Source organism: Melopsittacus undulatus, chromosome 11 (genome assembly GCF_012275295.1).
Source record: "Melopsittacus undulatus isolate bMelUnd1 chromosome 11, bMelUnd1.mat.Z, whole genome shotgun sequence".
Classification (NCBI taxonomy): domain Eukaryota; kingdom Metazoa; phylum Chordata; class Aves; order Psittaciformes; family Psittaculidae; genus Melopsittacus; species Melopsittacus undulatus.
This window is the reverse complement of record NC_047537.1, coordinates 22294696-22309306: the sequence shown is the minus strand read 5'-3', so window position 1 is coordinate 22309306 and position 14611 is coordinate 22294696. Positions and strand designations below refer to the sequence as shown.

The window sequence follows — 14611 nt, the reverse complement described above, 5'->3', positions numbered from 1 at the left end:
CCTTGCATGGCTGCAGCAGCCCCTGTGCAATAGGAACAAGACCCCATCAGGACCTGCTGGTGCTCCTGTACCCAGCCCAGGGCACAACACTGTACCCATATACTGAGACTTTGCCCTTGAAGATGCACAGCACCACATGGGGACTGTTCAGGACCTTGTCTTCATCTGTAATAACTGCCAAGCTCCTGAAGCTCATTCCTTCAGGCTGGCAAAGGAAATTATCCCCAGGTTTCTCTGCTCACATCACTGAGAGCTTTGTGCTGTTGCTCAGATCAGAGCTTCAGGACTGTCAGTGTAACCCTGCAGTGATCAGGATGTGGCTCCACTCATAATTCACACCCCAGAGCATCAGTTTATAAACTTCCATCCGAGGGCCTTGCAGCTCTGGGTACATTGATTAACAGCAGTGGGATGTGGTGGGATTCTCCATGCAGAATCATGCCAGACCCCATCCCATGCCACATGCAGCAGGGACCCCATCAGCACCTGCAGCCACACAGAGAAAACCAGCCCAAGGGAGCTGAACAAACCTCTGCCCTTTCCCTTCCCATTGGAGGGGAGCACCAGGATGACCTAACAAAACCAACCAAAACCATCCGCAAAGGACACTCTCTTCTCTCTAAATTACAGGGAAATCATCCAGGGCTGAAATTTATGCATTAGCATCAGATAAAACTTCTTGATCTCTGATGCTCAGAGGCCATTCAAAGGGAACATGGCCCCTGGAAGGTGGGATGGGCTGGTACAGATCCTGCTGTGCTCCTGCAGAACCCTCCTCATGCACTGCATGTCCAAACCCAGCAGAGCACGAGGGTTGGCATCAGCTGCAGGGTGCTCCCTTCTAACTCCTTTCAGAGGCACCACTCTGACCCCTTCCATCTCCAGCTCCTGGATGAGTCCAGGCTGTGCCAGCTCAGTTGTTGGGAACATCCCTGGGATAAGCCCCAGTTCCCCTCACCACCACACCAGCATCTCTGCTCATCTCATAGCTCTGTAGATGCAGCTCTGATCCACCACCTCCTTACAGAGAACAAGTGACTCAGAAGAGATTCCCCCAGGCAGACTATGGATGGAACACGGGTGTTGTGGCACGTCCCTTTGTGCCAAGCAGGAAACACTGCACCGGTGCTGATGCTCCGGGGGCAGAATCCCAGCCAGGAAGCAAGGCAAAGGCCTTGGATAACCGGCACTGGGCTGCGGGCACCGGCATCACTCGGGCTGGGTGCTGTGAACTTGGGTTTCATAGCACCAGGGAGGAATGAAACCAAACCTAAACAAATAACACAAAGCGCGTTTCTGCAAGGCAAACAAGGTGCTTCACAGAAGGACAAGGATAAGTCAGAACCAGATAAACCAGTTTAGACAAGCCCCAAAGCCGGCTCAGGCTGGCTGCAGGGCTGAGGATGGGAGATGCCTCCTCGCTCCGGGATGCCACGGGCTGTACCAGCATGGAGAGGCCGTGCTTGCCCGCCCTGCACTGGGAATATCTGTCATGTATGTATTACACATTAACCAGAAGTTTACAAATCTTGGGGCCAGCTTGATCATTTTCACATTTTCCACATTCTTTCCCATTTTCACGCCTGCCTGGAGAGCAAAGCAGCAGCCGAGCACAGGATAACCTGATGCCTTCTGAAGCACACCCGGTCCCCCACCAGCACCCAGGGTGTCCCAGCTCTGATCTCCAGCCCAAAGCCGCTCCAGCAGCCCTGTTCTCCTGCCAGAAGCCCAGCAGGCATCCCCTATCCCGGCTGAGAGATAAGGACACGGCAGGGGATGAGGAATTCAAACTGCAGACACCCACTGTTATCCCAGGATCGCTTATGGGGGCTCCCAGTGTTGCCTCTTGTGCAGGGAAACCGAGGCAGGAAGCAGGAGCAATGGCTCAAGCTGACCCCATGGCTGCTGAGGGATACAGGATGAGAACATGTCCTCATGGTGTGGCTGATGGTGCTGACCCCAACCCCACCATGGGATGCCCACCCTGGAGGGGATGGATGGAGGCACATCCAGGCTTTTCGAGGGTATAAACCACAACCTATGCTTTGCATTCCCATCGACCACACACATTCTGTTTCTGATTCCAGCCCAGCAAAAGGCAGCAGGTGCCTTGTGAAGGGTGTGCTGACGGGGACAGAGGAGCCACGAGCTCTGCTTCTGCCCCATTAGGCCCCCCTCATGTTTACCAGCAAAGCTCTGTTCCCGGTATCCTGACAATGCCCTGGGCACAGTCAGGACTTCATTCCAGGAAAGGGTTTTTGACTGGAATAGTTTGTGTGAGGGTGAAGCAGCACAGACACCAAACACCCTTCTGCAGACAGAGCAGGACTGATGCCAGCCCTGCCATGGGGAATGGTTCCCCCCATCTCCCTGCTCCTGCATTGAAAACATCACACACGTGAGCAGGGCTGGGTGAACCCAGCACCACAAATGAACTGGAAGTCCCTGAGCCATCCAGCAGCACGCAGGGCCCACGCTCCCTTTGCTGCTCACAGCCCACCCTGGTTTCCAGTTCCAAGCTGGTTTATGCCCACCAAGAGGACGTTTGCTCTGCTTCGCTCTGGTTTACAGTGTGCTCATGCACTGGGATGGGGAAGCACGTCCTGGTGCGAGCCGATGCCACAATGGGTGCTCTGAGCCACAGCCAAACCCCCCACAAAACCAAGCTGCAGCAGGGAAATCACCCCCCAAAGTGAGCAAATGAGAGGGGAAAAGGGGATTTTAGAGCAGAGCTGGGAAGCCCTGGGCTGGAGAGGCTGCAGCTTCCAGCCCTGTCCCTCCCATGGGCCCCTGTCGCTTCCTAAAGCCTTATTGCACTTGGAAAGCCCAAAGGGAAGGAATGAGAAGGTGAAGCAGAGACAGATGCAAAGTCCTGACAAGAAATACCAAGGAGTAAATCGCTTCTGTTTGTTCATGCCACAGATATTTGCATTCTTATTTCTCCCCTGGAGGCGCAAACCTCTTTTGTTGTCCCACAGCCACTTGCACTGTCCCTTGCCAGGAAGAATTACAGCTTGGGGAGGGCGCCCCATTCCCTTATATAATGGGATATGGGCTCCTGGAGGCCAGGCAAGGTGCGTGCCCTTCATCTGCAGCCCTGAAAGGCATAACCCATGGGAGGATGGGGTGTCAGCAGGACAGGGTGATACAAGGCTGTCTAAAGGTGCAGTGTCCATCGCTCCCCATGGATTTGAGCTTGTTTAGGATGGGACTGCAAGGGGTGAGGCTGCTGAAACCTCTGCGAGGATGAGGGAGGCTGGACCAACTTTGCTATGAGGAAGCTCCAAGTTACGGAGCAAGAGCCATCAGTGCCCATCAGCAGTCTGCAGTTCTGTGCCCACTGCCCTCACCTGCACTGCCACAGCAGCACTTGCACTGGGACAAAGGAAGCCAAGAGAAGGGCCTTGAGCCAAACCAAATGCAGCAGCCCTGGATAGGCGAGGCATTAAGAACAGTTTAACCTGGGGAGTTTATCCAGGGATCTAAACCAGAACCGCTCGGCTCCACTTTAACATAGCAAAGGGCAGGGATGTTCTGGGAGCCCTCTGGTATGACCTGTGGGCTCCCAAATCTCGCTGGCATCATCCACCCATGCTCAGCACGTTGAGGCCAGCACTGGGATGCAGCCATAGCACTGAGCTGGGAAACAGCACTGCTCATTTTTTCCTCTTATTTACTGATTTCAGGGGAATTTAGGGGAAACCCTAAAGTGCTCATTGCTTTAGTCCCAACCCCTGTACCCGGCACTGGATCTGTGCCCTGTGCTCTCCATGCCAGATGTCTGCCTCAACATTCCCTTCCTTCCCATCTATATAGGCGCTGAGTTGCCTGCTCCCAGTTTGAACCATAAATAAGGCTCCCTATGCAAGGGACACGTTTTCCCCTAAAAACTCAACATGTGCTGCCCATGATACCAGAGATTGGAGGGGACAAGCTCAGAACCAGCATTCAGGACCTCACCGTGTGTTCAGCCCCATCCCATCAGCTCCCATCCCACCCCAGTACCTCACACAGCAAACAGGATGGCATCTGCCTGCTTTGCTGTGAGCCTGGGATGCTCCTGGCACCGCATCCCTTGTGGGCATACGGATCACGGCCATGCTGCCCAAAGGGGTCAGATAGTGCAGATATGTTCCTCACACCCCAGCTTGCACAATCTCATCCCTTATCCCTTTCCCATTGGGAGATCGAGGCCTTTTCTGCCATTGGAATAACCCCCCAGAGAAGTGCTGGATGAGATCCGTCTGCACAGGCTGCTGGGACATCCAGCCTAGGTCACGCTTTGCTCGGACCCACCGCTCCCTGAGCTCCTTCCCTTCCCACCTGGAATTCCACGCAAACAAAACCCTCCAAACTTCAGCACCAAACCGGAGCGACTCCAAAATCCCAACCCGGGGGGGGGGGGGGGGGGGGGGTGAGGGTCGGGAACCACCATGGGGGGGACGACACCCAAACCCGCACACCAGGACCTCGTCCCCCCCGAACCGGGTGGGAGCCGGTGCCGCTGGGGCAGGTGCCGGTGTCCGTGTCCCTGTAGGGGGGGGGCCGGGGGGGGGCCGGTGCCGCTGGGGCCGGTGCCGTTGGGGCAGGTGCCGGTGTCCCTGTCGGGGGGGGCCGGTCCGCTCCGCTCCCCGCCGCCAGCACCGCCCCTCGGCCGCACACGCGGTGCCGGCGCCGCCGCTGGGGCGATCCGGGCCCGGCGCGCACATGGCGCTGCGGAGCCGCCGGCGGAGACCGGCTCCAGCCGGTATATAAGGGCTGGGAGCGAGCGCCGAGCAGCCGCCGCCGCGGGCAGCGGGAGCAGCAGCGGCCGCAGGCCGGCGGGCAGCGGGGTCCCCTCCTCTCGCCGCCCGCCCGCCCGGGCCATGGGCAGCCCCTGACCCCGCCGCAGCACCCAGCGCCAACGGTGAGTGGGGTCCCTGCGGGGTGGGGGGTGCGGGGGGGGCTTTGTCTGCCTGCATTAACAAATAGGGTTTATTACCTTTTTCACCTCCCGTTTTGCTTTTCCTCCTTTTTCCCCACCTCCCGTTTCCCGCATCCCTTTATTTTTAGCCGGCGGCCCCGAGCAGCCGGTGCGGCGGTGGCGATGCAGAAATCAGGTCTGAAATGTTCGGAAAGTGATGCAGGGAAGGGGGGGCCGCAACGAGCCCCTCCGCGCTGGGGTTTCCATCTCTGATTCCTTTCCCCATTCTATTTGCTGTTAATCCCTAAATGCGCACGGTTTGTGTGCGGTTTGCGATGGGGTTTTTGCTTCTTCTCTGCTTTAAATACCGTGTTTCCTCCTCCCCGAGCCTCCCCCCGTTCCCCGTGCAGTGACACAGGCGTTCGCTGCAGCCCCGCTGCCTCCCCCGGGGGGCACCCAGGCACTTCCCACAAACTTCGGGCACACACCGGTGGTCCTCCCGGTGCCCCCCGGCCCGAGCAGCAGCGCCGGGATGCAGCAGCTCACGCCTCGCTCCATCCCGCACCGGAACCTCGCCACGGGCACCGGGCACCAGCCTGAACCCGCTGGGTGCTGAGCCCCCCCACTCCCCGGTTCCACTTAGGGGACCCGTTCGGGTGGGTCCGTGCGCTGCCGTGGGGCCGCTGTGGGGTGGGTGCCGATGGGGACACGGTCGCACTCGCCTGTTCCCGGTGAGAAGTTGCCCCGTGGGATGCGGCGCTGCCGGAGCCGCACGGACACCAAGTGCTGGGGATCCGGAGTGTAAAATGGAGGAGGGAAATGCCGGTGCCTGCTGGGGCAGGGGGGACGGAGCTCACGATGCTCCCCCCTAAGGAGCCAGCGCGGCCGCTTGACCCCGGGCTCTGTCCCCGTGTCCCACCCGCAGGTGCGGGTGCAGCGCAGAATGGGATGAGGGCATAGGATGCCCTCATCCATGGCCACAAGTGATGCGCAGCAGCGCTGCAGAGACCCCCGTGTCCAGCCGGGTGAGCCCCTCCAGCCCTCAGCACGTCCCCTTGCTCCTGCTCTTGGGGGTCCAGTGACCCCAAGGGCTGAAGGGGACAGCGCAGAGAGCTGGTGGCCAAGGAGGTGTCCGCACCCCCTGTTGTGAGGTTACAGCACTGTGGGGAGCTGGGGATTGTCAGCCCCAGCACTACCAGAGCAACTGAGGGTACCCCAATACCATGAGGTGTGTGCAGGACACTGCAGGGTATGATGGTGGGATGTGCCATTGACCAACCCCATGGCAAACGGGTGCTATCGGGGTGTCACCATCCATCCCGGGCCAGGCACAGGGTGCAGTGGGGAGGACGGGAGCTCCTGGGGAGCTCCTGCAGCTCCACCAGCCCACACTGGGTCCCGTGGTGGATCATTCATGAACTGCATCCATCCACCCCCATGCACTGAAGTACAGACGACAGCTCCCTGGCTCTGGGATTTGCTGATGGGAACAGCTCGGCACGGTGCTGAGCAGAGAGTTTCTGGTCCTGGGCTTGAAAGGTACTGGCATAAACCAGCCCTATGGGGTGACAAAGGCTGAAACTTCACCCCAACTCCTGCATTTAATCCCTCGGCAGCATGGGGACTGGCCTTAGGGATGTCACAGCTGCTTCCAGCAAAATCCATCCTAAAACTGATGCCTGGCTCTTTCTCCCCTCTTTTCCAGATCAAAAATGACTGTCAAAGCTGTAAAAATGGGGTGCACAGCCCCAAATGTCTATTCTAAAGTGCCTGACGGAGGATGGGGTTGGACAGTTGCTTTTGCTTTCTTCTTTGTGGAAGCTCTCACGTACGGCATTATAAAATCATTCGGTGTCTTCTTCAATGACCTGATGGAAAGCTTTGATGAAACCAACAGCAGGATATCCTGGATAATATCCATCTGTGTGTTTGTGCAGACCTTCACAGGTAAGAGTGGCAGGCATCCAGCATGGGTGCAAGGGGCAGCCGTAGTGCTGACTCATCAGACAAGGACCTGGTACCGGTGACTTTGGTGTCTCTAATGGCTCTGTTATAAATAACAGCCATAAAGTGCAGAGCTTTGTGCTCCTGGAATAACAAGAAATGTCTGCCTCAGCCCAGCTGTACCTTTGAGCCCCAGCTCATGTCCTTCTGCATGGTAGAGGGACATGGTCCATGTGGCTGAGCCTGGTGTGGCCGGTCAGCAAGGGGTAAAAACAAGAGGTTTAAGATCTAACTCCATAGTGAAAAGGGTTGGAAATAACTCAAACCTCACTGAAATCCACTGCTGTCTGTGGACGTTGCTGCAGGTTTGTCCCCTGCACCCTTTCTAGTCTTTGCTGATCATTTATCAACACATCTGAAGCGCTGTGCGGTGCTCGAGGGATGGCTCCAGGGTGATGTTCTGCTCTGTGGGGCCAGCTAGCAGGGGAGGTGGCATGTCATGGGGATGCGGGCAGGGGTACAGGGGTAGCTGAGGCTGCTGATGGGTGCTGAGCACATCTCTGTTCCTCTCCTTCCATCCAGCTCCTCTGTCAACGGTCCTCAGCAATCGCTTCGGTCACCGCTTGGTGGTGATGGCCGGGGGGGTGCTGATCAGCACCGGTATGGTCATTGCCTCCTTCGCCCGCTCCGTTGTGGACATGTACATCACCATCGGCGTCATCTCTGGTGAGTTGTCCTATTCCTGCACCTCCGAACCCTTCGCTCTCCTCCGGCTTCCTGCAAAGCGTGGCTCTGGCCATGCAGGGGTTTTACTCCCCATGACATGGGCAGTGCTTGAGAAGACCCTGAGCTGGTCTTAGTCTCCTGTCCAAGGTGATGACCTGGGCTCAAGGCTTGGTCTTGTTCCCTGTCTCACCCTGGGGACCACCTTGGAGCTCAGTCCTGCAGCTGTACCGATAGCTTGTGCTTGACTGGGGAGATGAACACTGTTCATGGGGCCAAATCCTCCAACCTCTCCCTTGATTTTGTGTTTTTCCTGATACTTTTCCCCTTCTCCAGCCTATCCTGGGTGTCCTGCTCACATCCGTGGCCAGGAGCTTGCCTCGCTTAGGGGATCAATTACTCTTTAGGCAGACGAGGTCCTCCAGATGGACCCCGCTGGCTGTTTGGGAACAGAAAGCATGAGCTGGGCGGTCGGGTCTCTTGTTTTGCTTTTCCTTTCTTTCTTCTTCTTCTTTTCTTTCCCCCCTATCCAGTTGAAAAGAAAATAACATTGTGGTTTCCCCAATGATTTTCTTCCAGGGTGACTTGCTGAGTTGGCCGAAATGATTCTGTCATCTCGCCACTGGGAAAGCTGACTTAACGTGTTCTCGCATCGGTGTTTCCCCCTCCCTTACTTGTTGTTACGGCAATTTTTGGCATTTATTCACAGGCCTCGGATACTGCCTCTCTTTCCTCCCGACTGTCACCATTTTATCACAGTATTTTGACAAAAGGCGTTCGCTGGTCACAGCAGTGGCATCCACAGGGGAATGTTTTGCTGTCTTCTCCTTCGCACCAGGTACAGTGCCCAAATGCTGCCTAAAGCCCGATGCTGCTCCAATCCTTTTCCCAAGCCAGTTGATACCAACTTGGTGCTCTTGCGCTGCTCAAGTCCACAGGTGGTTGCTCACATGCCCTGCAAACAGGGCTACAAGTAATCCTAGAGACTGGTCTCACCATGGCCAAGCCCCCCCAGTGTGACGTGTGCCAGAGCAGGACGTGCCTTGCTGATACACAGCCTGCCCGGTTCCCTATATAGATCTAGCAGGCTAAAAATAAGACCGAGAAACTTCAGCTATTTAAAACATACACAGTACACATAACTGTTCCTAAAGGTTAGTGAGCCTCTGCTCAGCACGAGCTGCTCCAGACTCCTGGGCACCACGTCCCTGTCTCTGCAGTTCAGGTGGTCCTCTGCTGCGCACACTTCCATTCAGCTAACAACCCATTGCAAAGCTGCTCTGATTGCAGATGAAGGCTTGTGATTATGCGGTAGCACCTTTGAGTAGAGCAAAGAGACTTCCTCTGGTAGCTGGTTTCAGGGTGGGGTCAGTGAGAGAGGAAACTTTACTGCTGAGTTTGCTCTCATTCACTAAAAATAACACCACCTTCGTCCTTGCGCATCCCAAAATCACTGGGACCTCACAAGTGGTTATCTAGAGGGTGGCTCCTGCTAGCCAGATGTTGGAGATGGCTTCTGGCTCTTTGCTGCAGCTGATGGGAGGAATGTGGGTGCCAGACCCCTGGGTGGCCCTGGGCAGGATGGACCAGGAGGGACCCTGCTCAGCCTCTGTGAGAGCTGAGATGCTGGGGGCTCTATGGTGATGAAGCTCCAGTTCAAATAGCTCCTTGGTGTAACTCCATGTTCTTCTACTTATACTTCCTTCTTCTTCTGCCCTCTTCCCTCAGCAATTACTGCTCTGAAGGAGCAGATAGGCTGGAGATACAGCCTCCTTTCTGTCGGGGTGCTGCAGCTGAGCATCGTCATCTGCGGGTCTCTCCTGCGACCCATCATCATCCAAGAGCAAGAAGAAGTGAAAGCGCAGCCTCCAGAAGAGCCCACGGAGACCAAGTACATGCTTGAAAACGAGCAAACACGCACCTCAATAGAGTCCATAGACTCAGGAGTTGAAATAACTACCTCACCCAGCAATGTGCCTGGAAAAACCAAAGCAGAGCCGAAAAGTGAAGAACCAAAGGAACACGTGCAGATACTTGCTGAAAATAACAGCACCCCTCCAGAACCAAAAACCAAACTACTGGACTTTTCTGTGATGAGAGACTATAGCTTTATCTGTTATGCATTCTTTGGCCTGTTTGCTACCCTGGGCTTCTTCGCTCCTTCCCTCTACATCATCCCCTTGAGTCTCAGCCTTGGTATCGGCAAAGACCACTCTGCATACATACTGTCAGCCATGGCGATTGCAGAGGTCTTTGGAAGAATCTCAGCGGGCTGGGTCCTCAACAAGAAGCCCATCCGCAAGATCTACATCGAGCTCATCTGCGTTGTCCTGCTGTCTGTAGCGTTGTTTGCCTTCCCTTTTGCCTCCGAGTTCTGGGGCTTGATGACATGTAGCATATTCTTCGGGTTCATGCTCGGAACGGTAGCGGGCACACATATTCCCCTCCTGGCAGAAGACGACGTGGTGGGCATCGAGAAGATGTCTTCTGCGGCTGGTGTCTATGTCTTTATTCAGAGCTTAGCTGGGTTGGCTGGACCACCCCTTGCAGGTAACGCTAAAACTCGTGTTAATCTGGGGTTTGGGGTGTGTTTTTTGGCATGCTGTTGGTGCTGATCTGTCTAGAAAGTGTTCTGGCAGCGCTAATCATAGTACTCGCCTAAAAGCCCTGCAACTAGTATTAGGAGACGTTCAGAGCCAGAAGACTACTGCAATGCAGCTCTGCAGAGTCCCACAGATGAGGCGGTCTCCACTGAGGAACCTCGGAGTGAAGGAAAATACTGCAGTGCTCCCCTGATCCTGCTGGAATCCTAAACCTGGCATCACTTCAGGCTCTAGCGAGAGGCAGAAACGCATTGTTTCCTCTGTGCATGTGTTTCTGCTATAGACTGCAGAAAGGTGAAGTCTCTGGCATAATAAATAGATGCATCTCATGCCCAGAGGCTTCTGACGCCTGAAGATGACACTATGCACCCCTGAACACTGGGTTTTACTTCTTTTAAGGTAGCATCTGTTTGTCATAGAGTAGCACTGATTGCAGAAAAAATGATGCAGTGGTACCGGGATTGAAGTGGTACCCAGATTAAAACCCCTAAGGGAGGCATGGATGGGCATGGGAGAGGGGAGTCACCTGTGGCTAACTGCTGTCAATGTGTCTCTATAGGTGTCATAGTGGATACGACACAGAACTACAGCTCAGCCTTTTACTCCTGTGCTGCTGGCATGGTCCTGGGCGCCGTGTTCCTGTCCCTGGTGAGACCGTGCAAGGTTGGGCTGTGCCACTGCTCACAGCAGGGCACGGAGGAGAGCGCGGTGGGGGCTGCGCCAGACTTACCTGATGACTTTATAGACATGGATATTGGAAGAGGTGAAAATTCGGGAAAAGGGGAAAATTCAGGAAAAGGGGAAAATTCAGGAAAAGGCTCTGACAAAGTGGTATAAACCCCCCCACACACCCGGTTCCTTCTCCATCTCAATCTGCCCGGCGCCAGACTGGGGAAGATGTCAGCTCTGCTCCACGTTTTAAAGCTCCATTCTAAAGGGAATGTGAAATTTTAAATGTGAACAGTTGCTACCGACAACTTCTTTTTGTTTTAATGATTAGGAAGAACTCTTTTAACCAACAATGGAAAGCTCCATAGAAAATACGGATAGCCACATCCAATAACTTGTGTCTAGCATGAAGATGTGATGCACACTCCCGCTTTCCTGTTAACAAGCATAGGTAAAGGTTCAACTGACCCCAGAGAAACTGAGAACAACAGCCGAAGCAGCTCAGCCTCTGACTGTCCTCAGCCATTCCCTACCACAGATTCCAAGCAAATACGACACCGACGGCATGAACTGGAGACAAGCGTTTCATACACCACCAGTAGCCAAGTCAATCTTCTAGGAGAGTAAGGACTCATGTTTTCGGTTGGAGGAGGCTAGGCTAGATAGCTGACCTAGTAGAAACCATTGTCAATGTTCTTAACTTGAACGTCACACATGCTGGGAAATCAGAGGCTCCGTATGTCTTTATGGCCAGTTATTACTGCACATCTTAATCACAAGATAATTTTTCTTCTCCTGATTGGTATCCTTAGAACTGTTTTTTCCCTGTTGATAGCCAGCTCTGATGTACTGTTTCTAATTTAATTAGTATTTATTAATTTATTCTAAGATTGCTAAAGGAGGTTAGCTTAAATATGGGGAGAGGAAAAATCATCTTCTGCAGATCGGAAAGCTGTCTTTACATCACCCTCTTCAACACCTATCTTGTATTGCTAGCTTGTGAAATTGTTGGGAACCTTACAGCATAGAGTGTAGCTGTTTTGAATAGGTAGGTCTTAGGTAACCCAGTTCTTATTTAGAAAGGAAGAAAAAACCCCAACCCAATAATAAACCACAGATCCAGCATCTCTTTCCGTCAGGCCTCAGCTGGTGTCACTGGACCTAGCTCTGCTGCTGTCACCAGCCCACCCCACAGGGAGGGTTGGGCTCAGTATGTCTTAATGGACCCAAAACCTTCGCTTACACGTGCACAAGGAAATCTCTGCCACATCACAAATGAATGTGGAACATCCCCTTCATACCCAGCCCCTGCAGTCTGTTCCCCACATTGCCAGTCATGGGGCACGTGCCCCCTGCTCCCCACATTGCCAGCCATGGGGCACGTGCCCCCTGCTCCCCACATTGCCAGCCATGGGGCATGTACTCCCTGCTCCCCAAAGTCAGCAGGATCGCTCTTTTTGCTCCAGTAAAATGAACCAGAGTCTGTGCACACAGAAGGCACGAGGGGAATAGTAAAACACAACATCCTAGCTCTTCATTTAGTCTTAATGGGAGAGATTCCTACTCATGGTGACACAAGCTTGCTTACCCCACCTATATGCATCTTAACGCCTCTTAAGCAACTCAGGGGGACAAATAAAACAAGTCTGGTTCGGTTTGGAAGGCAAACCAAACCAACATCTCTGTGTATTTCAGTGGAAGTGGCATCATGCATTAACTGCTACGCTGACCTGTCTGTGTTTTACCAGCCATAGAAACGGGGGACAATCTGTTAAAAAGAGAAAAAAGATAACCCCCCAGGAATCTCACCCCATCTTTTGGGGAAGGTGCTTGATGTGTTTTTTGTGTCTTAGATGTCCCAAACCCCAAGAAACAGGCACTCTTGCAACCAAGTGGCTCGAGCAATCCATCCTCACTGCCTGAGACCCGCGGTCTCGCATCCTTCCTCTGCCTCAGCACTTTATCACGGCCAGCAGAACCTCGCTGCGATGCACCCAGGACTGGAAGACCCCTTACAGAGAACTGAGTTTTGTGAATCAGTGAGTACACGAACAAGTCACAATCGTCGCATTAAGATGTACCTTTTATTTATTGTTAATTTATGACTTCAAGCATTTTGGTAAATGTTCTGTAGACTCTTACTTGTGAGATTATGGAAGTCTTTTGTGATACGAGACCTCACTACAGCACTTTGCTATTACAACTCTGCTTGGAAGTGGAACAAGGCCTCCAGGTTTTGTGTGTGTGTGGATGCTCCCTGTTCGGCAGATTGGCGAGGTTCTACTGTAATGTTCTCTTTGTTTTCTACGACCGTTTCCAATACAGATCCAATGATATGTCTGTCACTGACCTCACGTTTCTGTTCCTGTCTGTGTAGCGGCACGAGCAGGGGAGCGTGTGAGTATGTGTGTGTGCGGGCACAGAAGACCCAGAAGCAGGCTTTAATGCGCTCAAAGCAGGACTTACTGATGTGTTTGTAACCTAGTGGACTCTGGAACGATTCTAAAACACTGAGTTTTGCAATAAACTTGTTCTTTTTTGGTTTTCCTTTTCCTTTTTTTAATAAAGAAAATGAAGACATTTCCCTGCTTTCCTCCTCTCCATCCCTAGCACGAGGCCTGGCAGCGTGGCCATCACATGCCACTTCCTCAGCCTGCAGCAGCCTCTTTGCCCTGGGAGTTGGGCAATCCTGTGTTCTAAAGATCAGGGCTGATCTCGAGGGTGCTCTTGTAAAGCCTGGGAAACCAGGGAGCCCCGATTAGAAGGAGCCTTTTCTCCTCCTGGACTGGTGGCACTGGGGAGCAGTACCCTCACGCCTTGAGAAGCACACAATCATGTCATTATTTTATCATCTCCCAATTGCAGCATACTTTCTCTATGCCAGGCTGGGCAGCTCATGTAGCACAAAGCAAGCCACTAAATACCAGGATAGTTGCACTAAAAGGCAATTTTCTCTCCCCCAAGCCTTGTTTCTTTTATAGCCAGATGAAATACGCCCGTCCCCACTTAGCCCCTAACTCACCATCACCAAACCCTACCAGGAGTCACGCTCACCCTTAACTCCAGCTATCAAGACTTCTGTTTGCAAATGAACTACTTACTGAAGAAACCATCGTGCCAATGAGACGCGTTAAGTGCAATCTGTTCTCATTCTGGTTGCAAAAGTCCTAGAGCAGAGGTGATTGTGCACACAGACCTAGTGCAAATACCAAAGTCCTGGGAAGCTAATCTGCCTCCATTACAGCAGTGAACAAACACTGTTTGCAACAGCTTCCTCATAAACAACCCCTTCAAAAGGCATTACAAAGGCTGAACAGAACTCCCTCAAATAAAAGCATATCAAACTGTAGCACTTTCTGATGTCTCCTTGCACAGATTGGAGTCATTTTTCCCACCTGGTTTAAGTTAATTGCCGACATCCTCCTCTTACCCCGGTACAAAGGCTATAAGGGCAGAACACATAGGATAAGACCCATTTGATCCAGCAGCATGCCATATGTACTCTGCAGCAGTAAATAAGAGGACAGCACGAGCAGAACTGCAAGCATTGGGATAAAAGGGGTTGTACAAACTCTTGCAGTCAATGAGGCCAGTGCCGGCCTAATGTAAATAAAGGAAATTACACAAGGTCAGCCTGCAGGAGGACACAAAGCTCTGGCTGTAGGTATGTGGAGCAGAAAGGAAGCTGTCCAGGGGGGTTGTTTGCTGCTTTGGGGTCTTTCAAAGCGACAATGCCATTTTTCCAGTTGAAATCCAAAGGAAGGGCAAC

At 53.3% G+C, this 14611-nt stretch overlaps 1 protein-coding gene across 1 annotated transcript; it reads left to right on the top strand.

The window, feature by feature from the left end:
* The first annotated feature begins 4785 nt into the window (after positions 1-4785).
* On the top strand, positions 4786-12199 carry SLC16A6 (solute carrier family 16 member 6). Its single transcript, XM_031046373.2, has 6 exons — positions 4786-4906; positions 6609-6850; positions 7430-7573; positions 8280-8408; positions 9299-10120; positions 10733-12199. The coding sequence occupies exons 2-6, from the start codon at positions 6616-6618 to the stop codon at positions 11008-11010; spliced, it is 1608 nt and encodes a 535-aa protein (XP_030902233.2). The 5' UTR covers positions 4786-4906; positions 6609-6615; the 3' UTR covers positions 11011-12199.
* The last annotated feature ends 2412 nt before the right edge of the window (positions 12200-14611 follow it).

Coding starts and splice junctions, on each gene's coding strand:
- SLC16A6 (XM_031046373.2), top strand. CDS start 6,616: ATGACTGTCAAAGCTGTAAAAATGGGGTGCACAGCCCCAAATGTCTAT. Junction 6,851..7,429: donor GTTTGTGCAGACCTTCACAG/GTAAGAGTGGCA, acceptor CCTTCCATCCAG/CTCCTCTGTCAACGGTCCTC. Junction 7,574..8,279: donor CACCATCGGCGTCATCTCTG/GTGAGTTGTCCT, acceptor ATTTATTCACAG/GCCTCGGATACTGCCTCTCT.